The sequence below is a fragment of the Calliphora vicina genome, chromosome 2 (genome assembly GCF_958450345.1).
Source record: "Calliphora vicina chromosome 2, idCalVici1.1, whole genome shotgun sequence".
Lineage (NCBI taxonomy): Eukaryota > Metazoa > Arthropoda > Insecta > Diptera > Calliphoridae > Calliphora > Calliphora vicina.
In genome coordinates, this window is record NC_088781.1 from 116,887,495 (window position 1) to 116,915,356 (window position 27,862).

Genomic DNA, 27,862 nt, shown 5'->3' on the forward strand with positions numbered 1-27,862 from the left:
TTCTATATTAGGTTGTGGCGGAATGTAGTTATGATGTCTAGAAAAGTGATAGTTATTTTCTGAAGAATTATTAGCCATAATTTAAGTAAGATTTTTTTTTGCAATTTGCATATGAAATTTATAACAAAAAATTGAGTATTTATTGTATTGCATAATATAAAAACCTTTCTGAGTCCATATTATTGTCGAATAATTAAAAAATTTTAAATTTTTTTAGAAAAGTTTTATAAGAAATATTTTATTTTCCAATAAAATTTAATAAATAATGATAATAGTAGTAAAGAATTATAATAAGTTGAAAGTATGGTCCGTCAAGCCCGACAATATAATACCCTAAACTAAGAAAATGAACAAAATCATTTTTTTTTTCTTTAAAATTTCAATAATTTATTTTCGTGAAAGATTTTCGGAATTATGGACCGATCCCAACATTTTTAAGAGATATACATATACTCATTAAAGTGATTTTCGAAAGAGGACCGTATATGGGAGCTATGGCTAATTATGGACTGATCGCCATGAAATTAGGTCTTGTGATTTATGTCTATATTGAAGTTATTTCTGTTGAATTTTATGTTTATAACAAAATTGTTAATAGATTTATGCTCGTTAAAGTGATTTTCGGAAGCTGGTCTTATATGGAAGCTATGACTAATTATGAACCGATCGTCATAAAATTAGGTGACATGACTTCCGTATATACACATCTGCTCAAAATAATAGATACACCAAAATTTATTTTTTAAAAACGAAAAAAAATAATGGTATATTGTAAAATTATAAAAAAAATTCAGTCGATTTTTATTTATAGTTAAAAGGAGAGTAAAAAACAAAAACAAAATATTTCATAATAATAAATATTATAAAGTAAATTAAATTTCTTAAATTTCGAAAAATTTGGTGCTCATAATAATAGATACATTTTTAAAAATTCTTATTAAACAAAAGCTAATAAATTTTATCTTAAAAAAATTAGTTTATTATTAAAGTAAAGCTAGTATCCAGTATATCCACCTTTGTTTTGTAAAACTTTCTCCACTCTTCTGGGCATACTGGATATCAAGTTCTGACACTTCTCCAATGGAATCTCGTACCATATTTTTTGCGTTTTCTTCCATAAATCGTCTTTATTTTTGAAAACTTCCTTCGAAAGCCTTATCTTTAATTCACTCCACAAGTTTTCTATTGGGTTTAAATCAGGGGATTGGCTGGGCCAGCTTAAAACAGGTACGTTATTCTCCAAGAACCAGTTTTTAACTAATCTTGAACTATGTTTTGGGTCGTTGTCCTGCTGGAATGTCCATATTAATGGCATATTTTCCGATGCATATGGAAGCATTACGTTTTCCAATATGTCTCTATACCCACTAGCATTCATGGTATCTTCTATTCGGAATATCGGACCAACACCATTCCATGAAAAGCAACCCCAAACCATTATGTTTCCCCCGCCATGTTTTACCGTCTTTTTTGTAAATTTAACGTGGAATTCTTTTCCTTTTGGTCGGCGTACATTTCATTGGCAGTCGTTTCCAAACAAATTTATTTTTGTTTCGTCGCTCCATAAAATATTTCTCCATTTTTTTTCGCCTTCACACCCGGACCATTGTAAGTGCTCTTTAGCAAATTCTAATCTTGTCTTGATATTTTTTTGGCGCATTAGTGGCACTTTTCTGGCAATTCTTCCCGGCAATTTAGCTTGTAAAAGACGACGACGAACTGTTTGTGGACTGATTTCGTTACATAGCTCCGCAGAAATAGCTTTCGATGATATGAAAGGGTCTTTTTTAACCATAAGGACGATCCGCCTATCTGTTTCTGGACTGGTTTTCTTTGGTCTACCGCTAGTTTCTCTTTTTTGTTTTTTAGATAAAGCATTTTGGACAAAATGTAAAGATCTTCCTATGCTCTTTGCTATTTCCCGTAATGATTTTCCTTGATTTCTCATCGTTTGAACAATTTTTTTCTCATCTTCGGTACAATGATGATTTCGTCCCATTTTCTTCAAAAGAGTCCTATTTTTTATAAAATTGTTGCTAAAATTTAAATTATACTTACTGTTTCACGTAAATAGGAACAAAAAATTGCACAAAAAAAAAATTGTATATAAACAAATTACAAATTACTGATGTGTATCTATTTTTATGAGCAAATAATTTTTTGTAATTCAAATAAATTCGTTTTTAAAAATCAACATGAAAGCAAATAGTTGCCAGATTTTTGACTGACATTACATTGCCAGATATTCTGTCAATGCCCGGCTCTGATAAATCTGAGGGAACGTATCTTCGGAACACCATTCCTATCATGCTTAGATAAGCTATCAAGGATAAGTCTTAGACGAATCTACTCTTTCATCAGAGAATCTGGTTGGTTTAGCCTGGAAACAACGGACGTATAATTAATACCAAGATGTTTACCCCTTGGGTATCACAATGGGATCAGTTTTGAATGGACCCAAGTGAGCTGCTTGAAGAGTGGCTACCCATGGAACCTAACCTAACCTACATTGCCAGATAGAAATTTTAATAATATGATGTATTCTTAACGCTTGCGAGGAAATTTTCAATGTTACCGCCATTTAAATTTTTTCCAATTAGGTGTATCTATTATTTTGAGCAGATGTGTATATAAAACTTATTTGGAAAGGAATTTTGTGTAGATACCTATATTAATTAAACATTTTCAAATGGTACTAGGCTTTTTACGAAATATTAGGAATTCCCTAAGGTTCTATTCTATCAAACCTTAAATTTATGTAAAATTTAACACATTTTTAAAAATAATATGGAAGCGATTTTAAAAGCGGTGGAAACATATAACTGCATTGAAATTAAAAATATGAAACCATTTTAACAAAAACCGTTTACTTCATAAAAATCCCTTTTGCTAATAAAAAGTTATAAGCGATTGAATATTCAAAATTTATTAGAAAATCCTACTTTTCAATCAGATAATAAAAAGGTGCATATTGAATCACCCTGTTTATAGGGAAAATGTTTACATAGAGACCTGAATTTTTGGCTTCTGAGGTTCTCAGGTGTTTACTTTAATATGAATATTTAAAATTAAAATTTGGCGGCAAAATAAAAAAGACTTTTGGCCGCTATTTCTAAATCTAAATAGTCCCATAAATTTTCTATGGGAATCATGTCTGGGGACTGAGCAGACGTACTAATTACTTTTGGACAATTATAAAGCAACCACTCACGCAAAACTTGGGCTTTATGCTTAGGGTTCTTGCAATTCCCATTTTTTCTGTCAATTGTTTAAAATTATCTCTCAAAATGTTCAAATAAACTTCCTTGATCATAATGCCTTCGATTAATACCAGTTTCCCTACCCCTTTCGCTGAAATGCAGCCCCAAACCATTACACTTCTTCCAACATGCTTAACTATTGTAGTAATATTTTTTACCTTTTAACTAATAATTCAGTTTCCGCCACACCATAGTTTTGCAATCACTTTTAAATAAGTTAAATAAGCTTTTATCGAAAAAATTACGTCTTCCTTCCAATTTACTTCTTTTTTATATGCTCCTTAGTAAATTTTAACCGATTATTCAACGGCCGTATTGCCCGAAAAAAACATTAAATTAACGAAAGGTTTTTTCGGGCAATACGGCCGTTGAACCCTAATTTTATAATGGCACGACTTATTGTTACTTCTAAAACTGTCTTTCCAAATTCAAATGGGGGCACATAAGCGTGGGTTAGCCTTGATTTTTCTAACAAAACGAAGCTCTTCCATCTCGGTAAGCTTTTTTGGGCTGCCCAGTTTGTTTTAATAATTGATGTAAATATGCAGATTTATGGTAAAACTAAAAAACCGAATATTAATGAAGCATGCATTTCTGTAGTATTTTAGTTTATTATTTTAAAATAAATTCCCTCAATATTAATTAAAACAAATTAGTCGAAAGTAGGCTCTAAATATATACCTTTAAGTAAAAAAATAAACATTCACCCCTATCGGCAATAACATGTGAAATTTTGTTCCCATGAAATATTCATTTCCCTCGAAGGGAAAATTGCTATCGGGAATATCATGATGAACTTTACATTCACAATAGTTGATTTTGTTCGTAACAGCTGTTTATTGTTTACAAAATTCCATCTAAAAATTTCACAAGGGGAATTTTTTTCATGTGAACAAAGTTGATGAACGAAAAAAGGAAAAGGAAAAATATTTCATGTGAAATGTTGATTCGCGATAGGGGTGATTAAAAATATTTCATTATATTCATTGAGAATTTTCAGATTTTAGAAACTGATACATAAAAACCGAATATTAATGAGAGTCACTGTAGATTTTAAAAGTTATAGGATTGAAGGTGTATCTTAAATTAAAAATATAAATCTTTGCTACATTAAATATAATAATTCCTAGCATTTTTACGGTAATTTTTTAAATAAAATAGACTTAAAAAAAATGCAAAAACCGAAAATCCGGAACTGGGTCCAAATGTGTTAATAATTTGAGATGCTTTAAATCCCATTTTAAAGCTATTTCTATTGATCAGTCGATGTTGTGCTGAACTATTAATCTGAGGTTTGGGGGTTCGATTTCCCTCAGACTCTGGGTGTACCTGCAGACAAGCAAATCGCTTCGCAGTTTGTCTTTGTTTTTATACCTATATAAAAAAAAATTAAAACAAAAAAAATATAAAACATGTTTCGATGCGATAACAAACATCAAAGTTTTTATCAAATCAACTTTTCAACTTCAGAGGAACAGAATTATGAAAATATTGACCAGAAAAAAATTTGGTTTTCTAGATTTGTTCCGAAGCAATAATGAGAGTAGCTCATTTGATGAAACAATTGTGATAGGCTATGGGTAAGAAAAAAAGCCCACTCTTTCATGGGCATTTAACCAAGAGACGAACTAGCATTACTATTTTATTTGTAGATTGTTACTAAAGTGGATATTGGATACTATTTTGGGGCATTATTAACACAGTCTGGGAAAAAACAAAGACAAACAAAATAGAATTTTGAAGTTTTTGAAAAAATTTCGTTATTTCTATACTTATTTAGAAAAGAACTAATGGGAAATATTTAAGTTGTTACAAAATTTCAGCTACACTTTTGTCGCAGTTTATACCCAGCAGTTTATACCCAGCTGTCCCTAACTAGTGTTTTTACTTATCACTTAGGGTGACAAGTATTTATGTGACGCGTTATTTTAACATGTGAATGTCATTAGCAGGGGTCAGTCAATTGACCCTTATACAATAAGACTGTCTAATAGCTTGTTCAAAGTAGTCAACACATTGGATTCACATACCGGTTACATAGAGTTAGTTACCTTCCTAGCTATCTAACTGGTTATTAGATCAGCTACATAACTACATAGTTAAATTACTTAACATGTACGCGTGCTAATTGACCTTAGTTTGATAAGAAGAGATCTTATAGACAGCTTGAAAAAATCCGATTACTTCTGGCTGGTAAAATTTGTATTTTCTAAAGTGCAGTATAAAGTTTAAAGTGAATACACTATAGTTTACTTAGAGACAATTAAGTGACAATTGGCTTCACGCGAATTTACATGGGATGTCGGTATTCTTAAGCAAAACAAAAATAAACTGTATGAGAAATATATCAACACAATTTGTATAAAACCAGTTGTACGAATTACTCACAACACGTTTAAAGTGACTACACTCTAGATTACTTAGAGACATTTAAGTGGCAATTGTATTCACGCTATATTACCTGGAATATATAAAGTAACCAATTTTCTTCTCTTCTCTCTGCATTACAAATAGCAGATATGTGTCAAATGGAGTTAGCCAACTGATCAGACATTACTATATTCGGTATTTTCTTTCTTTTTGTCAAATTTTAATTGTAGACTGTTCAACAAAGGCTTGTAAACAACCCTTCATCCAACTACTCTCCAATATACTATTACTCCTGGTTTGGTAAAATAACTACTTTCTAAAGTTAATGTGACTACACTCTATATTACTTAGACACACTATAGTAACAATTGACTTCGCGCTACATTACCTAGGATGTAAAACGTAATCAATTGACTTCTCTCAACACTACAAAGATCACAAACGTGTCAAATGTCCCAAAAAATATATAAATTGGAGTCAGCCAAGTGATCAGACATTAGTCTGTCTATAAGGGATACATTGACCACTTACTTAACTGCTGGGTAATCTAAGCACTCTTTACATTTCTATGTGTGCCACTTCATTTGAGTCCGATTTCAACACTCAACTGTGAACTTTAAAATCTATTCTCGAAAAAGTTCTTAATTCTAGAGAATGTGAATGAAAGTAATTTTTTAAAGATATGTAAAGCAAACAAAAACAATCTGTTGTCAACTCAATAAACTGCACATGAAAAATGTGTACCGTTAAAACTGCAGCAGTGAATGAATTAATACAACAAAAACAATAACATAAACTTGAAAAAAATAGCTGAACAAGCATTTTTCATAGAAGAAACAAAATGGATATGAAACGAGAAATATGATGGAGCACCAAAAAAAATAACGGCACATCAGCATGATTTTTGTAACAAAAAAACATTCTTGGAATTTGTAATATTAAAAACTTTTGCAATTAACACAGTCTCAACACTTATTTAAAGGAATTTTAATATTTATTATTAACAAATAAACAATTTTATACGTTTTACCAACACCAAAAAACTCACCAAGTTTTCTTCTTTAACACATGTCACAATATATTGCAAATATTTATTGTATATAATTTTACTAATTCAATTTAAACTAAGTAGTTTTATTTTTGGCAAAACTTGATTCTAATTGGCAATTATTTTAAATAAATTTCATTAAATAATTCACAAAATGATGAACGACAGACAACAATGTGGCGGCAAGAATTAAAATGAAATGAAACGACAGCTAAATTACAGAGTTGCTTTTTAATTTGAGTGAGTTTTAAAGAATGGCCTTGCCATATGTTTAATTTTGTAAATGAGTATTTGATAAAATATTTAAATTGAGCAATATATCATAAATAAATTATATTTTTTAATATTATAAATAATAAAAACACTTTTTTATTAATTTCTAATTAATATCAATTCTTTTAAAATAACTAAATTATTGTTTATTACTTTTCTATAAAGCTCATTCTTAGCATTAATATGGCATCACCGATATAGTTAATGAAAGAAAGAAAAAACCGAATGAGTGAAAACTATAGTGAAAAATAACGGCAGTTTTTGCAAGTTGTCCCGAATTTTTGTTAAAAAAGTGTAATTTTATTAAATTTAAACATTTTATTTAAGTGAAACCTTAATCAATAAATATATAACAATATAATTGTTAATAAATAAAACTGTTGATAAGTATTAATTAAGAAGTGTTCCTTTAAAACCACAAACTTACCAAATCCCGTTCAAGAATCTTCAGCTCACTTTTTATGCAGAAATTTTAATTTTGCGGTAAGTTTTAATCACTTTAAACAATAGCGCTGTTTTAAAAACAAGCAAATTTACATAAATATTTAATAATCGAACAATTAAAAAACCGAAATCGGCTAGCAATTTTCAAGTGTGTTTCTGTGTGTCCGATTACTGCAAATGAGTGTTTTAAAATTCACTCAATGTTGGTTTAATGAACAGAGTTGTAATTTTATGTATTAATTGGTAATGTCAATAAAGCGAGTTTTCATATGATTTTAAAATCTTATTAGAATTTGAGTTGCGAAATATACCATCATCAGGGTAGGAAAAAATTATGATGTTGTAGAACTGAATATTTAATCATTTTGGCAGTTATTTAAGCTGGCCATACACGGAATCATTTGTTCGTCTGATTTGTAATTGAAAATGTTCAATTACTTGTGATTTTGTGAGCGCACAGCCCCATTAACAAGTCGAACACTAACAAATCATACGCACAGATTTATTAACACTTTTCTTTCGATAAAACCCACTGTGCCGGATTTGAACGGAATTATCAGGGTTTTTGGTTGGTCGTTTTGTCTGGAGTGTCTTAAGGGAGAGAAAAGAAAAAAATAATTAACAGTATTAATTTTTATTCCAAGTTTAACGTTATTTTGTTTCTGAAAAAATTAATTTTCAATGCATTCTTTCAAAATTATTACAATTGAACAAATGCCAGATTAAATTAATTAAAATTGGATAGTACGAATAAATTAAACGTTATAAAAGTGTATAAAATCACGTTTCGTTTTATAATTTAGCAAAATTTATAAATTTATCGGAGACACTGTATAAAAGTTATTTTTACATTCAGTTTTTTTAGAAGAATAAAGAAGTCGCCAAAAAACCACAAATATAAGAAAATTACAGCAAATTAAATAAAAATCTTTAAATTTGTCTAAAACTATTTATTGGTCTCACTTGTAATCTAGCGTTTACGAATGCAAGTAATCCCATTGGGAAAAATGCTAGGTCTTCACATTCTAAAAGATGCGATATTCATGCCCTCACGCAGAAAATGTTATAAAAGGGCTTTACTTCATCTTCTAGAAATATTCATACTCATTCAAAAATAAGGTCTAACAAACCTTAATTTAAAATTGAAATATAATTGGTTTTGCAATTATTCCTATAGTTTGTCTTTCTATAGTAAAATTTATTTTGCGCTCTTTATTATAAACCTTTACATGAAACCAGAAGAAGGTAAAAAATCATCTAAACAATTTTGTATTTTATAAAATTAGATGTTTTTTCTTTAGGTTTTATGCTGAATTCAATTGAATTTAATAACTATTCCAAAAAGTAATTCGAACAATATATTTTACTGATGTTAGGATTCTTCTTCGAATTTTGTTTTATCAATTGTCAAAAATATTTTTTGTATACAAAAAATAATCTAAAATGTTTTGATATTTATTTAATGTCTGATTGATTTGTCTTTTAAAAACAGTTGAAATAAAAGTAATATTAGCAGCATTATTTAATTTTTTGATTCATCTGGTTACACTCTACTTTAAAATAGAGAAATCACTCAATGTTACAAAGTGTAACACAAATTTTTAACCAGGTGGTAACACACAGTAAATGTAATTTAACATTAAAATAAGTCTACTCACCGCTAGATGTCGCATATATTCCTGTCTGTAGCCCTATGTTAATATAATTTAACATTAACAGCAGTAATGTTAACATAACACTACTGACCACTAGATGGCTGTAACATTTGCCTATACTTTTTGTTCAAATAAAATTGTAGCGTATTTTTAATTAATTTAAAAATTTCTTTATTATTTCTGATACTTATAAATTTGTTTTATATATTGTAATTCCTTAATAAATAAAACACTTTTTCATGTTGTCTGTTTAAGTATAATATTTGTATTCAAATATATATATATTTTTATATTTATTTGTTGGTATTATTATTGTATTGTTATTTTATGTTATTTATTGTTATTTTTTTAAAAAAAGAACTCTATTTTTATTTGCTTTACCAAAAAAAATCTTAAATATCTATATAATTTTAGGGAGATAATACAGATTTTGTTAGTTCAGTTGTTTTTTTTTGTTTGTTTGGCAATTATTATTATTTTAATTGATGTCTTTTCATTATTCTTCAATAGAAAATTTAAATTTTAGTTGTGAAGAAATCAGTTCCATAGTTTTTAAATTGGGAGAGTATTTAGTTTAGAGGTTTATAATATGTATGTGTATATGTAAATACTTATAGATGTATGTATGAATTGAGATGATTTAATGATTTTTTTTTTTAAATTTATAATCATGTTATGGATTTATAAACTTTTGAGTAAAAAAGTGTTTTTTAGTATAAAAGATTTATAAAACTATATTTTTGTTTAGAGAGGAGTTTTTAATATTATTTAATTTTTATTGAATATTTAAGAAAACTGAAAATAATTTTTATGTCATAAGCAAGAATTAAAAATTGTGTTTGGTTTTTATATAACCAATTCTTGTTTTAAAGTTTTAAAATATTTTCAGTTTTCATTTTTTTATTATATATAAAATTTATGCTCGTGTATGTATTTTATTTATCTTTCCTTTAAATTTAAATTTTTTCTTTGTATGTTAAAAAAATTTTTCTAATAATTTATTTTTTGCTTTTCCTTTAAATACATATTTTTATGTCTATATTTTTACTTTGATTATATGCAAAATATGGTATTTCATTATGTTTTATTAATTAATTCCAATGAAAATCAATATGGTTTTTTTTCCTCAAATTTTTATTGGCTTTTGTTATTAAAATTATTTCAAGAAAATTGCAAATTATAAAGAAAATTCAAAGCAGTTCTGTTTTGATAGCAGTTTGGGTTAAAATTTTAGCCGTATTTTAAATAATTTCAATAAAAATTATGAACAACTTTTTCAACAAAAATTTAACAAAATTATTTTTTTTTATTCCTAAAAAAGTCTTTCTAAGAATACTTATTTTCCAGATTAGAAAAATCTGTAGAGTTTCTATAATTTATAATTGTGTTTGAATTGATTGCTATGAAGAAGACCTTTGCACTGACAGTTCTGATTTATTTCTCTCATAAAGTATTGTAAATAATCTCAAAAATACCGAACTAGTTTACTCTTATAACTCAGATCAATATATTTGTTCACTGTTTGCAAAGATCAATAAATCTACAAATGAAATAAGTTCATATGGGTCAATATCACTTCTCCAAATTCTGAAGACAATATTTCATGAGCTCTTCCTAAAAAGACTTTTTAATTTTAGAACATAGAAAACTTAAAACTGATTAATTTGATATAGGATATTTCAAATATTATGATTACGCCTCAGGAGCATAAGTCTGTGACTTTTTGAATTTCCCGGCTTTTAACTGAAAAGGCAACACTGCTCCAGTCAACAGACAGGACTACTGTCAAAATTTTAACAACTTGATGAGAAATCGTGTGCTTGTTAAGCATAATTTTTTGAGGAAAAAAAACCATCACTCATACCAAGGCTAAGCTTGATAAATACTAAGGGAACTCTCCACCATCAATTTCAATGGTAAAAAAGTGGTTTACTGAATTTCATTGTGACCCTAAAATCACGGAAGATGCCGAACCTTCTGGACTAACTGTTGAGGTCTCTACAGCCGAAACAATTAAAAAAAATTCACGAGTAAGCACGATCAAGTGTTGGCCGATCGGCCGATTCAAAGACTGAGAGATTGTGGAAGCCATAGGCATCTCACATGGCTCAGTGGTTTCAATTTTGAATGATCACTTGGGTATGAGAAAGCTATCCGCAAGATGGCTGCCGCGTTTTATCACAATCGAGTACACAAAAGGTTACACACATGAATTAGGTTACGAATTGCACCCTCATCCGCCATGTTCTCCGAATTTAGCCCCGAGTGACTATATCTTGTTTTCGAACCTAAAGAAATCGCATTTGGAAGGAACAGAACAGAGTAATAAATTGCGTTGTAGTTAAGCAACTGATAGACAAGTCCACTACCAACTAGACCACTAGGGCTCTCAACATTTGAAATCAATTGAATTTTCATCGATTCTAGCAGTTGGTGTTTGGGAATTCCCAACCGACAATTCGTACACTATTAATGAGGCATACAGTTTAAAGGAGGATGTTTTCAAGACAAACAAAAAATATGGCAGATGGATAGTGGATTTTGTAAATGGAAATTATTTATCAAACTGTAGACTTTATTTAGTTCTTTTTCTTTCATATATACCTTTACTAGTATAAATTCCAAATATTTTTACTCATAGCCAGCTGGGTTATAATTCAACGAATTCAACTATGGTAGCTAAAAACTTTTCTTTGAAAGGAGGAATTGAGAACAGTGGCAAAATTTGGGGTATCCATAGCATGCCTAGTGCCAAAGACGACTGTGTATCGAGAAAAAGTTCCACAAATAAGTTGGAAGTTACTGTCGACAATCTCGCATAAATTTTAAAATATCATCAAGTTATGGACAAGAAAATTTATGGAATACAAAACAGTTGGTCCATTAGTATTAAATAAGTCATTTCCAGCCTTTGGAAACATAGTCCATTTCATCATTCTCTATTGGGTGTATAACTTAAAAATGCGGTTTTTTTGAACACGCGTAAACAACGAAGTTATTTTTTGCTTCGAAAATTTTGTACCTACAAAACGTCATATGCGGGAAGTTTTCCCTTGCTTATTTAGTTTAAATAAAAAGTGCCACTGAAGCACACCGATTGCTCACCAAAGCTTAAGCTGTGGTGATTTTGACACGGAAGATTTTCAAAAAAGTTTGAAGACCAAGAATTGGAGACATTACTCCATGAAGATTGTTATCAAACTCAAAAAAAACTTGCAAAATCATTGGGAGCTACTCAAGCAGCAATTTCAAAACGTTTGCGAACTGCAGGATTCATCCCAAAGCAGGAAAATTGGGTACGATACGAATTGCAGACGAGAGACCTTGAAAGAAGATTTTGCATGTCCGAAATGATGCTTGAACGCTATAAAATAAAATAATTTTTGCACCGAATCATTACTTGTGAGGAAAAATGGATCCATTACGATAACCCGAAGCTTAGGATATTGTATGTGAAGCCAAAGCCAAATATCCATGGCGCTAAAGTAATGTCCGAAATGATGCTTGAACGCTATAAAAGAAAATCATTTTTACACCGAATCATTACTTGCGATGGAAAATGTATCCATTACGATAACCCGAAGCGTAAGAGATCGTATGTGAAGCCCGTCCAACAAGCCGAATCGACACCAAAGCAAAATATCCATGGCGCTAAGACAATGCTCTGTATGGTGGGACTAAAAGGGTTTTATCTGTTATGAGCTGCTGAAATTTAGCTACACCATCAAGGGAAACCTATACCGAACACAATTGAAGCTAGCATTGGACGACAACATTCAGTCACATGTTGCAATAACTGTTAAAAAGTATTTAGAATGAAGTGGTTGGGAAGTTTTGCCTCAAACACTTTATAGTACAGTCTGTGCTCAGTCCGACTAATATTTGTTTCGATCGATTTAGAACGCTCTCTCTGGAATACTTTTTACTTTGGAACAGAGTATTGGCTTTATTCGTTCTTGAACTTAAAAGATGAGCACTTCAAAATAAAAATTAAAACTTTGAGTCTAATAATAAACGTACAAATATTATTCTCAGCATTACTACAAAAAAATCCCGCTACAAACGATGCTAAATTTTAACCCTCTACTGTAATATTGTTAGTAAATATTTCTACCAAATTATAAAAAAATTTAAATTAAAAAAAAAAAACTAAAAACTTTTGTTTTGTTTTAAAATTATTTGAATATAAATATTATATTTTGTTTCTTTAATATATTGATTGGTTGTTTGTATAAGTATTGATAATGATTAAACTAATGGTTAACTAAAGGTTAACTAACTATTACGTTTAAATTTTAGTAGTTAAAAAGTAGTAAAATATAACTAGCAGTTTTATTACTAAACTTTAGTGATGATTTCTTTTTTTTTTTTGGAAAAAAAAACAATAATAATAATAATTACTACATAATAATGCACTTAAAAATTATAAAAGATAATAAAGTTTTAAAACTTACAACTTAACACACAAATTAAAAAAATTAAACATAAAAAAATTATAATTTTTTTTTAAAGATTTTCTTTTTTCTTTCATTATAAAATATAAACAAAATTAAATAAAGAAAATAATACTTTTGGCATAGCAAAATAAATATGTATGTAGGTAGGTATTTTATTTAAAATATATTTAAAAAATAATAGTGATAGTGATAAATCATAAAAATGTTTTACAAATAATTAAAATTAAATTTTGTTTTGTGTTAATAATAATTTATTGTTTTTTTTTTTGTTTGTAATAACATGACACAGCAACTAAAGAAAATTTATTTAAAATAATTTTTTTTACTTTGCAACTTAACAAAATTAGTTGGGGAGGAGGGGAGTTAAATATTTTTGATTTGATTTTAAAGTTTTTCCAAAAAACATATATAAAAAAAGTATAAAACTAAAAATAATAGTTATAAAAATAAATTACTAGTTAATTAAGAATTAAAAATCATTATAAATTACTCAAATAAAAGGTTTCTACAGTGAAAACAAAAATATCTATATTTTAAAAAGGTTTTACAAGAAATTAAGTTTTTATTTGTAGTTTTTTAGGTTTTGAAAATAAAAACTTGTTCTTTTTTTTCTACCTTAAGTTTCTCTCAGCTTCAATAGTTTTGTTTGTATATGAATTTTGTGTATTTTTTTATATTTTTTTTTGTTTTTCATTTATGCAGCAGTCTTCTTGTTTAGGTTTTAATAGTTTAATATTTATTCCTTATTAACTATTTATTCCATTGTTTAATTTATTGATATCATCCTTTGCCGTTTTACTAATGCTACTTTCTTTCTTTTTTCCGGTAGCTTTATTATCCAGCTCCTCCTATGAGGCTTTAGCAAATTGTATTACCGAACTGTGTCTCATTACTTTGGGATTAAGTTCCTTAGCACCAGCATTAGTGTTTTCATGATCGGCTGTTTCGCCGCAATCACTCATATAGAGTTTGCGTTTTCTTAGAGGCAATGTCATGACATCACGATCAGCCATTAGCATCATATCACTTTCGGGTGAGGATGATCTGTCGGGCGATTCGGTGGATGATCTTAATGGAGCTATAGCAGCTTCAACTTGACGTAAGATGATTTCATTGTTGTGTAAGGAGGGCCTGTAAAAAGCAATAAAAAGAAAAAATTTAGTCTTAAGTTAGCAACCAAGTTGTGTTTAGAAACAATAACATATCTAACAAATAATTTAAGTTTTATTTTCCTAAAATACTTACTCAAACTTTGGCACTGGTGCATAACCCTTGGCCAAACCTCCCACATGCCTCGTCAGCTCATCTCTCTTGTAATGATCCATTAAATTCTCCGTCAAGTTATTCATAACCATTGATTTGACCACATCTGCATGATGATTTTCATGCTGAGGTCTAATCAATGATTTGTGATGCATATTGTTGGGTAAATTGTTATAGATTTGATTGCTATTCGATTTCTGTTGAGAATGATGCAGTTGCATTATTTGTATGGCGGCCTGTTGGACATCGTCTTCACGACGACTGGCTATGGTGGCCGCCTCCAAAAGAGCTGGATTAATAGTGGGTTGATCGTAACGTACGTGATGTTGCTGAGGCGATGCTAATGTAGCATGTTGAAGCTCGGTGTTATGTGATGGACTGGTAGAGGCATTTAGGTAATGATACTGCTGTTGTTGCTGTAGATGATGCGTCTGATGTTGGGGCGATGAAGAACTTTGGTAATGATAGCTGAGATGTGATAATGGTGCTTGTTGATGATGACTGCTGAGTGGCGGCTGTTGATGATGATGCTGTTCCTCGCTGATGTGATGATTTTGGGTAACACTTAAATCGGTAGGCATCTCATCGGATATGGGGAAACCTCCTTGATGACTTAAGTCTACCAGAGACACAGCAGCCAATTGACGGGTGTTATTGCAAGGTATGGAGCCACTGGCCACACCACTATCACGACTATGATGATCAGCCTCCAAACTCAAAGACATAGTGGGTGAGGCCACAGAGGACGTTGGAGAGGCTGCCGATAGCCTGGAGCCCGAAGCATACGAAGACGAGGGCGACATAGATGAGGATATGGGCGAGCCGGGAGATCCAGGACTTAAGGGTCCCACCGATTGGCTGCTGCTGCTCAGTTTTTCTTTTCTCGGCTTGCGCGTTTTCGCCGAGTTGCTGGTGGTAGTGGTGCCAACACTTGAGCTTGGCGATTGTGGTGAATTTGGTCCGGAATTTGTTTCAGCACCCGATGATGTCGATACCGAGGACACAGTACCATTGCCATTTGCATTGGTCTCCTCCTCATCATCTGGCATTTCATTGGCATGTCCCTTAATATGGGCCTCCATTTCCTTCTTGCTCTTAAACGTTTCATCGCATATAGTGCACTTATAGCATTTCGAGCCATAGTGCTGGACACGATGCAACTTCAAAACATGATTGTAGCCAAAATCACGGAAACAAATATCGCAATGATATGGCTTCTCTCCCGTGTGGGTACGTGAGTGCACTTTCAATTGTTTCGAACAGGTAAAACCTTTGCCACAACCTTCCACCGGACATTTGTAAGGTTTTTCGCCGGTATGCGTGCGCATGTGTATCACTAATTGGCCCGATTGTATGAAGGTTTTGTCGCACACCGAACATTTGTGCGGTCGTTCACCGGTGTGTATGCGCATGTGACGATGTAGTTTGCCCGAGTGTTCAAAGGCACGACCACACACATCACACTTGTATGGACGCTCTTTGGTGTGTATGCGACGGTGTACTTGAAGATTCTCTTTGACACTGAAGAGTTTGTGACAGAACTCACATTCGAAGGGTCTTTCGCCAGTATGGGTACGATAATGACGAATCTGGAAAGAGAGAAGATAAAACATTATATTTCAAATTATAGAACAAAGAGAGAGATTTTTTACTCACCAGTCTTGCAGGCACAGCAAATGTCTTCTGACAGACATTACACTGATAGGGATCGCCACCATTTGTGGCCGCATTTGCATTGGGCTTGATTTGTGGTGTCTTTGGTATGCCCAACGGTACGCCAGCTTCATTCAGTTCAACACCCACCGGTAACTGGAGCGAATTAGCTGCTGCATTTGTGCTGCCATTCATTAAACTCAAATCACCATTTTTAGCATGGGATTTTGTGTGGGAAGTATGAGCCGATTTGCTGCCAAAAGTCATGCCACATTGTTCACACTTGAACTGGGGCTTATTGGCATTTGTTTTGCGTACCGTTGTCGTTGAAGTAGGTGTGCTGCTGGTAACATTATTTGTTGGTGTTGTTGTTGTTGTTGATATTGGGTTTGGTGTTGGCGTTGTCGTTGCTGAGGGTGGTGTTAAGGAAGCAGGTTGTGTGGTGGCATACAATGTTATACCCGGTGGTAATAATTCTGTTTTAATATTTGTTAAATATTGTTGCTGTTGATGATTTGTTGCTGTAATACTTGTGGAGTTAATGTTGTGTAACAACGATTGTTGCTGGTGATGTTGCTGTTGCATTGTTGTGATATTCACATTATTAAGTATATAACTGTTGTTAGTTATTGGATGTTGCTGCTGCTGCTGCTGGTGTGGTTCATGATTGTTTCTGAGGGGTGCACACAATTGCGCCTGACTAGGTTGTTCTGATTTTATAATTAGTGGTGTGGATTGGTAATAGACCATTGTGTTGTTTTGTGAATCTGGAAAAAATATAAAAAAATATATATTTGAAATTAATAATTTGTTTAGAATTATAATGATAGTTCTTAAATGTTATAATTATAATTAAATTTTAGTAAATTGAATTTACTGAGCAGATTAACTAAGTCTATGAGACCGTTGTAGTGGAACAGACCAGAGTGTCTGGGGGGAATCGAACCTACACCCCCATAAAATGATGGATTATCATACTGCCAACTAGATTACTTATCCAATTTTACTTATCGATTTCAAATTAGTGGGAATATCTATTGTTTTCAAATTTTGAGCTTGTAATTTTCATGTTAAATCATTAATTCAGGGTAATGGTCGGTTATCCGATTTAATTTTTTCGAACTTTTATTAAAAATCTTTAAAATAAACAAATTTTTATATAATTCTAACTTAGTTTTTCATGTAAATTCGTTTTTATATAGCTAAAACCATGGAAATTAAGTGATATTTCTTATCCGTATTTTATCCGCTTGTAGTTTAATGGTTATTTATATGTTTTTTTCTTAATGTTTATAAATTTGTCAATATGAATAGAGTTTCTTTATATAATTTTCATGTAAAACCAATATTCCAGAGGAAAACTCCATTATCCGTTTTTATCCAAAGAAGAAAAAATGTAAATTTTTCAAAATTCCAAAATAAATTTAAGTGAATTTATTTTTTGTGTTATTCAAACCTTGGAAATGTAAATATGCCTATTATCCAGTTTTATCCGTATCCAGGGATTTTAGAACTTTTATATTTTGTAGGTTTTTTGTTAGTTATTTTGGGATTAATTATAGAAAATCTATTTTTAAGGATTTAATGTAAAACTTCGTCTTGTAAAACCATGGAAATTAAGTAATATTACTTATCCGTTTTTATCCGCTTGTAGTTTAATGGTTATTTATCTGGTTTTTCTTAATGTTTATGAATTTTTCAATATAAATAGCGTTTTTTAATATAATTTTCATGTAAAACTAATATTTCAGAGAAAAACTTCGTTATCCGTTTTTATCCGAAAAAAAAATTTTGAAAATTTTTCAAAATTATAAAATAATTCAAGTGAATTTATTTTTTGTGTAATTCAATCCTTAAGATTTAATAAGACCAAATATTTGTATTTCACATTTGGTGATATCCGTTTTTATCCGTATCCTCGGATTTTCGAATTTTTTATATTTTGAAGATTTTTCATTAGTTATTTTGGGTTTAATTATAGAATATCCACTTATCCGTTTTTATCCGCTTGTAGTTTAATGGTTATTTATCAGTTTTTTCTTAATGTTTATGATTTTTTCAATATAAATATCGTTTTTTAATAAAATTTTCATGTAAAACTAATATTTCAGAGGAAAACTTCATTATCCGTTTTTATCCGCAGAAAAAAATTTGAAAATTTTCGAAAATTCCAAACTAAATTTAAGTTAATTTACTTTTTGTGTAATTAAAACTTTGGAAATACAAACATTTGGTCTTATCCGCTTTTATCCGTATCCTGGGATATTCGAATTTTTTATATTTTGAAGATTTTTAATTAGTTATTTTGGGTTTAATTATTGAATATCCATTTTTAAAGGGTTAAATGTAAAATTTTGTCTCCTAAAACCAGGGAAATTATGTAATATCACTTATCCGTTTGTAATTTAAGGGTTATTTATCAGTTTTTTTTAATGTTTATAAATTTGTCAATATTAAAAGCGTTTTTTAATATAATTTTCATGTAAAAACAATATTCCATAGGAAAACTCCATTATCCGTTTTTATCCGAAGAAAAAAAAATTGAAAATTTTATAAAATTCTTAAATAAATTAAAGTTAATTTATTGTTTGTGTAATTAAAACCTTGGAAATATAAATATACCTCTTATCCAGTTTTATCCGTATCCTGAGATATTGGAATTTTTTTTATTTCGAAGTTAAATTAGCGTTTTTTAACATAATTTTCATGTAAAACCAATATTCCAGAGGAAAACTCCATTATCCGTTTTTATCCGATGAAAAAAAAATTGGAAAATTTTCGAAAATTCCAAAACAAATTTAAGTTAATTTACTTTTTGTGTAATTAAAACCTTGAAAATGTAAACATGTTTCTTATCCAGTTTTATCCGTATCCTGGGATATTGGAATTTTTTATATTTCGAAGTTAAATTAGCGTTTTTTAACATAATTTTCATGTAAAACCAATATTCCAGAGGAAAACTCTTTTATCCGTTTTTATCCGAAGAAAAAAATTTTAAAATTCCAAAACAAATTTAAGTTAATTTACTTTTTGTGTAATTAAAACTTTGGAAAAGCAAACATGTGTCTTATCCAGTTTTATCCGTATTTTGGGATATTGTAATTTTTTGGTTATTTTGGGTTTTATTATAGAAATTTTAAGGTTTAAATGGATAAAAACAATTATCCGTTTTTATCCAAATGATAAATTTTAATGTTTTATTATATATTTTAAAAGTGTTGATATACGGTAGCATTATAAACTTATAAAGGTTTAATATGTACTAAAATTGGTTTATCCACTTTTATCCGTTTGCGATAAAATGGTCAAAACGCAATGGATTAACATAATTGATTTATAATGGTCGTTACTGAGGCTCGTGCGGAGGTTGATAAAAGGGTTAGAGATAAAACTTTATCCTAATATCAACTAAAAGTTCTTTATCCGTTTTAATCCGCTTGGGAAAATATGGTCAACACGCTCTAAAATTTACCTAATTGATTTATAAAGGTCAAAGGTTGGGATGAGTGCTTTATTAATTTTTATCCTCCCTAGGCGCTTCCTAGTATCTTCAAACTTTTGATATTCTTTTCAAAAAGTACAACTTTTTTCAACCCAGTTTTTCTTTAACAAAAATTCATAATTTTAACAAATGTTTTATCGATTTTTTGTTTATTTTCAGAAACCTGATGTCACAAAAGTTATCCCAGCTAATACTCAACCCCTAAACTTTAGCCAGGTTATCTATGTTATCAACCTTATGACTTCTAATGCTTAAAAACAGACATGATTGGGAAAACATATGTAAGTCTAACAAAAGAAACAAAGTCAAATATGTATATGAATATGTCTAGACTCTAGAGTAAATATAACCAACATATTATTAACCCAGATTGCAAAGTGTTAATTTTTCAAATGAAAATTGAAAATGCACTTGAATTTCACCCTCCAAACATAAACACGCAGCCAAAGTGCACAAGACCACAGGAAACCACCCCCTTTTATTTGTTTGAAAATATGGGAAAAAACAGGAACTTTTCCTTTCGGCATTAACGACCTAACTAGGCAACGTTAATATTGTCCATAAAAATAAAAAAACAAGTTAATATTTTCAACACCACACTCGATATACAAATATATCTATCTATATGTGAATGAATCATATTTAAATATGCAGTTTTTCCTGCTATATTTATGTGGGTTTCCCTGGTAAATTTAAAAGGGGTGCAAAAGCTTTTAAAGGTTTAACAATAAAACGGAAAATTACGCAGTATATTTTAGTTTTATGAATGAAATAAGGGATGGGTATAAGTTTGTATTATTTTCTTTTTTATTTTTTGGTAAGAGGTGGTAGTTTGTTTTCAAACATTTAGATTTTCCGGAAAAACAGGAAAAAACTGGGTATTTTTTTTAAATATTGTTTTATTTGAGTGGGTTTGAGTAGAGTTTTATTACAAAAGAGAGTGAGAGTAAGCAAAAATGGGGGTCCTGTAATTGTGAGTATATAGTATGAGTGTTTTGTGGGATGGTTTTATTATCTGTGCTTCATTAGTTTTTTTGAAAAAAAAGCTTTTTCTGTATTGTTTTGATTATATTTTTTGTTGGTTTATTTATGTTTGTTGTAGTTGTTTTTTTCTTTTTGAGAAACACCGTTATCACCGGCCGGCATTTTGTATTAGCCTGTGTTAACAGCCAAATATTTACAAAATGGCGTTTGCCAATAAAAAATATAAAGAAGGGGAGTAGTTGGTTTGTTAATATTGAACAAAAGAAGAAAATATGTTTAAATTGATTATAATCAATCACATAATTTAGGGGATTTGTTATCAACAATTTATTTAGGGGAGTTTCGTGGTTAGATTTTTAAGTATTTACCCTATTTGTCAAATATTTTACTTAAATTTAAATATATTTGGTCAATTCACAAGGTCTCTTATCATGTCATATTGTCATAATGTCCTATTATTTCACAACGGTTTTTATTATTTTTCAAGCAAAAAATGTTGTAAAATAAAACTACTCTGTATGCCGTGCTGCCGAGTCGTGATATATTAGGACACTATAACAATATGACTGATAAGAGACCTTGTGAATTGACCTATTTTCTATTTATATTAAAACATAATTTATTATTATATATTCCAATACAATTTACTACATGTAGTATAGGTTGTAAAATATTTTTAAATATGTTTTGAACCTGCCTAGATCTATTGTAATTCCCTATTTGTAGATTTTTGCTTTAATCACAAAGATCCATACAGAGATAGGTTGTAATTTCTTGTCGTATACGCTACAGCCATCTTCAGCACTCCCTTGGTGAAACAAGATGCAGTAGTCCACGCTCTTGTAAAGCCAGACAGTCACATAGAAGATGTTCTACTGATTCTGCCTCCTTCTCATCTAAAAAACTTCTACAATAGCTACAAAATGGGTAACCCATACGTTCCGACATGTGTCCTATCATACAGTGCCCAGTAATTATACCCGTAGGCAGCCTAATCGAGTTACTACCAACAGACAAAAGAGTCCTGGTCTTATCCTCTGTCAGAGTCAAATTCAATACGGTCAGAAAGGGATTGTGAATATCCTTTTGCACAAGAGTTATGCCTAGGAACGACCCGTTGGTTGCGCATTCATCAGGTACTTAATTTCCCTGGATGCCCTCATGTCCTGGTACCCATATTAACTCGACGTGAAGTTGTGTTAGTTGTGCCAGTGAATGAATACAATTGAGAAGACATTTCCATCTAATAACGTTGGAGTTATGAGTTTTGGTTGATGCAAGTCTTGTACAAGTAGATATGTATAGTCGAATTTTCAAGATTCAGTTCCCGGATTCTTCTCGCGGCTGTATCGATGGCCTAGATCTCTGCCTGGAAAACCGTGCAGGTAAAGGTCCAGTTAATCGGTAGAATTGGTAGAACTGAACTAGAACTGAACTAGAACTGAACTAGAACTGAACTAGAACTGAACTAGAACTGAACTAGAACTGAACTAGAACTGAACTAGAACTGAACTAGAACTGAACTAGAACTGAACTAGAACTGAACTAGAACTGAACTAGAACTGAACTAGAACTGAACTAGAACTGAACTAGAACTGAACTAGAACTGAACTAGAACTGAACTAGAACTGAACTAGAACTGAACTAGAACTGAACTAGAACTGAACTAGAACTGAACTAGAACTGAACTAGAACTGAACTAGAACTGAACTAGAACTGAACTAGAACTGAACTAGAACTGAACTAGAACTGAACTAGAACTGAACTAGAACTGAACTAGAACTGAACTAGAACTGAACTAGAACTGAACTAGAACTGAACTAGAACTGAACTAGAACTGAACTAGAACTGAACTAGAACTGAACTAGAACTGAACTAGAACTGAACTAGAACTGAACTAGAACTGAACTAGAACTGAACTAGAACTGAACTAGAACTGAACTAGAACTGAACTAGAACTGAACTAGAACTGAACTAGAACTGAACTAGAACTGAACTAGAACTGAACTAGAACTGAACTAGAACTGAACTAGAACTGAACTAGAACTGAACTAGAACTGAACTAGAACTGAACTAGAACTGAACTAGAACTGAACTAGAACTGAACTAGAACTGAACTAGAACTGAACTAGAACTGAACTAGAACTGAACTTGAACTAGAACTGAACTAGAACTGAACTAGAACTGAACTAGAACTGAACTAGAACTGAACTAGAACTGAACTAGAACTGAACTAGAACTGAACTAGAACTGAACTAGAACTGAACTAGAACTGAACTAGAACTGAACTAGAACTGAACTAGAGCTGAACTAGAACTAAAAATAAGAATACATATAATTTTTCAAGTTGCAAAATTTTGATTTTTAAAGATAGACAAAGTTATTGGACTCCAAAAATTAAAAAAAAAAAACAAGTAAGAGAGCTATATTCGACTGTGCCGAATCTTATATACCCTTCACCAAATTATACTTTAAAAAATTTTTTTTTAAATATTTTTAGGTAAACAAAATTTAATTTTTTTTAATTGTTTTTCAAAATTTTTTTTTTTAAAATTGTTTTTTAATTTTTTTTAAAAAAAGTTTTTTCCAAATTTTTTTAAAAATTTTTTTTTTTTGGAAAAAAAATTTATAACAAAAAAAATTCGGGTTTGATTTTGACCCATTTTAGGTCCAACTTCTATAGCCTTATCTACATCGTTGCAATGGACTTTGAAATATCTATCATTAGATATCCATATTGTCTATATTAATGACTTAGTAATCCAGATATAGATCAAAAATCGAGGTTGTCCCGGTTTTTTGCACATATCTCCGTTATTTATGGAACGATTTTGCTGATTTTAAATAGCAAACTTCTCGAAAGCATGTCTGACAGAATTATTGAAGATTTGGATCCCGAAGATATCTGGGATCTTCAGAAAATTGATTTCAACAGACAGACAGAGGGACATGGCTTAATCGACTCCGCTATCTATAAGGATCCAGAATATATATACTTTATAGGGTCGGAAATGAAAAATGTAGAAATTACAAACGGAATGACAAACTTATATATACCCTTCTCACGAAGGTGAAGGGTAAAAAAACGGATTTGTTTGTAATAGGATCTTACAGCTGATTTGTCCAATTTTTTAAAACAAACTATTTAGTAGTCAATATCAATAATCTATACATTTGAAAGTATAACACCCTGTCTATACTTGACAAATATCATATCATAACAATTAATGACGTTTGTTGTCAAGACAAAGTTATCTGAGCAAATCTACTAACAATTTTGTCATAACAAAGCAATAATACTAATAAATGGAGACTATAACTGATAGTTTTTCATCTTGACAACTATTTTGACGTTTAACATAACAAAAATTTATCAGGTATAGACATAGGGTTAAAAAAGTAAACAATAGAATTAAAAACTAAAAATTGCAAAAATCGTGTAACATTTTTCAAACAAATTTTAAGAAAAAATGTCCAAATATCCCCAGAAAACAAATTTATAGGCGAAAGACTAACCCCCATATGCATAAACAGTTTATAAATTTATCAAAGGTTTATAAAACAAAATTTCCATACAAAATCTGTTTCATAAACCTTTGATAAATTTATAAACTGTTTATGCATATGGGGGTAAGTATATAGATTTATTAAACCCTTAAATTTGCGGAAATCGTGTAACAAATATCTCGAGAAATCAAATTTATGGATGAAAGACAATATCTGTCCAAAGCCTTGGCTCTTTTAGATACATCCTTCTGTTCCATTCTATAGTTAATTCAGTTCTAAATATAATTTTTAAATTTTATAAATAGATTTCATACAAAGAAAACCTTCTAGAAAAACTTCGGTCAATGACCAGTTTTTCGACCTGCGCTTTACAGAAAAACTACAGTTCTTAAACGACTATTTACTCCCAAAAGAAATTACGCTCTCCAAAGAACAGTTGTTTGCTCTCTCAATGTTTTAAGCGAAAGACCAGAAAACAGTGGAATAAAACTAACGGGGAGTAAAATGCAATTCTAGAGCTTATACTACGCCGTATTTTTAATTGTTTTTTTCATTTTTCTTAAGGAAACCTCAAACTCACCCTTTTCATTTTGTTTGGCCAATTTTTTGGTGATTTTAACCGCTTTATTGGGAGATAATTGCACTAATTCCGTGCCCGATTTCGATAAAACATCTTTAATCCAATTTTGTTCTTTGGGCCAGGGTTTTGATGCAGCATTTGCAGCCGTTGTAGATGATTCAGACATTTTATTTTAAAACTTATGAATTCTTAATTCTTATTTATTATTATTTTTTTGGTTTTTGGTTTAAAAAGTTTTGTTGTATATTTAAAAAAAAAATGCCAGTCACATAAAATTTGCTATTCAGTCTTAAAAGTTGCTAATAATTGCAGAGTTTATTAAGTGTTAAAACATTGTTTTTTTTTCTATATTAAAATTTTGGTTTTCTTAAATATAATTTGTTTTTTAACATGTTTCTTTAATAATTTCAAGATCTTTTTCAAGTCTTTGGTTTGTTGATCCAATGGTGGGGAGAATGAGCTGTTAGAGCTGGTTGTGCTGCTAGCACTACTATTGCTACTACTACTACTACTACTACTACTATTGGAGCTGTTGATTTTAACTTTTTTATTCATACGCATTTTTTTAAAAGATTTCAATATTTCATTCATATTTGTTATTAAATCATGCGGATTATTTTTTAAGCGAGGCATTACATTATATTATTTGAAACAAATTTTGGAATTTATTTTTTTTTGGTTTAAATAGCACACATTTTCTTTATTGTTTTTTATTATTTTTTTTTTTCTATATACAAAATTTCTTTGTTCCCCCCCCTTTTTGTTAGAAAATTTTCCGTTTTATATACTTTTCCGTTTATCAGAAGTTCAATGTTCGCTTGTAAGTACCCGACTGGTGGGTGAGTTTTTCAAAAATCTTTTACTAACCACCGAAAATAATAACAAATACACATTTCTTGTTATCAATTCTAATGATTCTAACTCAAAAAGTTATTTTATTTCCCTTTTGTATTCCAAAAAAATAAAATCCCACTCACTTTAGACGCAGCTGATATTTCTAATGGTGATTTTTTTATACTCATAGAAAAATGATCCCAATATTTCAAATTCTTTCTAACCTTTATCAAAAAAAAATCCCTTGAAAATTTACTCAATTTCAAAAAAATCTAATAAGAATTTTTGTGAAAATTTTTATTGTGTAAGGAGAGTGAGTAGAAAGGAAGAGAGGAGGGAGGTTTGTTTTTTTTTTAATGAATATTTTTTAAAATAATTTTCAGTATTTTTTGTTTTAATTTAGCTTTAAAGTAAATTTGTTTGTTTAGTTTTATTAATTTAATATTATTTTTGTGTTTCTGTGTGTGATACATTAATTAATTAATAAGATTTCTAATTCTAATGCTTTGTTATTGTAGCAAGAGTGTGGGAGAGGAGAGTGAGAGCAATTGCTAAATGTAAACAAACTTGTCAATGACAGTATTATCAATTTAGCTGTTTTTAACTAAACAAAAATTGCAGTTTCTTAATAAGCGAGTTGCCTTTTTCATAAAAAAATTTCTAAATATGCAACACTGAACTGTTATTAGAAACATATTAGATCTTTGTTTAGAAATGACACTCAAAAAAAGTTCCAGAGATAATAAAGAAAGAAAAATAGAGAGATGAATGAATTTGTGTTGCCATAAAATCACAAATTTAGTGGATTTGTTTTAAAAATTAATGACCCCAAATGTTTGTAAAAAGAAGAAAAAGTTTTAATTAAAAAAAAATAATTAATTTAAGCAAAATCTCAAAGAACCCATTGAAATAATTTCTATTGGATTTGCAGTTAGAAAATGAGAGACATAGGAAAGAGAGGGGGGACAATCTCTCAATTGGAAGTAGAAGAGACAAGGGGAAATTTATTATTTTAGCTTTCAAATTTGAAAATTTCCCAAAACTCCCGTTATTTTTTCTAATCATTTCCTCATAAGCAATTCTAAAACTGCTTCAGTAAAGCAGTGACAAAGAAGGACCAGAGAATAGCAGGGAAATTTTATAAAATAACAATATTTATTCAAAATAAAAAATAGCAATGAAATTTATTGAATCTGAACTTATAAGTTATCTGTTCGCTATGTGAGATATTGCCGGTCAGAGGTCATGAATTTTTGCATATATCTTGATTATTTGGGATCTATTTAACAAATCAATATGAGTGTGTGGTAAAAGTTACGGAAAAAACTGGGAAATTTCTTGTTTTCTGCAAGAAATTTAACAAAAGTCTCTCAAAAATTTGAAGATAATTGAGTGATTTTCAGTAAAATTTTTTACACAAATTCTTGTTTCATTTTATTGAATCTGAATCTGTATTGAAATAGCAAAAACTCAATATTTTTCAACTAAACCCGCAGTGAGTAAAATAATAGACCCAATTTAGATACAAATTTGAGTACTTAACTAAGGAAATTAAGAGAAAGAGAGAAGAGAGTTTTTGAGGGAAACGATTTCAAAAACTCTCAATTTTGAATTTGTTCCAAAAAAAGCTTTTTTTTAATTTTGTATTAAATAATGCCGGCTATTATTTTCAAATATGATTTATTTTTAGATTTAATTTTTTTTTTATTAAAAGAAAAATGCACTTTGTGTTCAAGTGTACAATTTCTAACATTTTGAGGATTGAGTTATTAGAGTTTTTTTGTGTTTACTTAAATTTTTATACCAAGTACTATTTTTAGCTTGATTTCTTAGGGTACTTAAGATAATAAAGAGCCTTTTAATAGCTATTGGTAGTAAAGAGTCAGTCATCTGTTTTATTTTAAGCAAAATTTATTAAATGATTTGAATTGAAGTTCATAGTTTACAGTAATAATTATTTGAGTGTTAAGTTTTTCAAAAGAGATTGCGATTGCTCTCAAAAGCTAATGGTGAATGTGTTCCATCGGTTTTA

At 29.9% G+C, this 27,862-nt stretch overlaps 1 protein-coding gene across 1 annotated transcript in view; it reads right to left on the reverse strand.

Moving 5' to 3' along the window:
- Window positions 1–14,107: 14,107 nt before the first annotated feature.
- Window positions 14,108–27,862, reverse strand: part of Kr-h1 (Kruppel homolog 1) — a 44,316-nt gene continuing 30,561 nt past the window's right edge. The window contains exons 2-4 of the mRNA XM_065499677.1: window positions 16,427–17,190; window positions 14,753–16,359; window positions 14,108–14,638 (exon numbers count right to left, since the gene is read on the reverse strand). Of these exons, the coding sequence (XP_065355749.1) occupies window positions 14,356–14,638; window positions 14,753–16,359; window positions 16,427–17,173 (2,637 nt within the window). The 5' untranslated portion in view covers window positions 17,174–17,190 and the 3' untranslated portion in view covers window positions 14,108–14,355. The remainder of the gene's footprint in view (window positions 14,639–14,752; window positions 16,360–16,426; window positions 17,191–27,862) is intronic.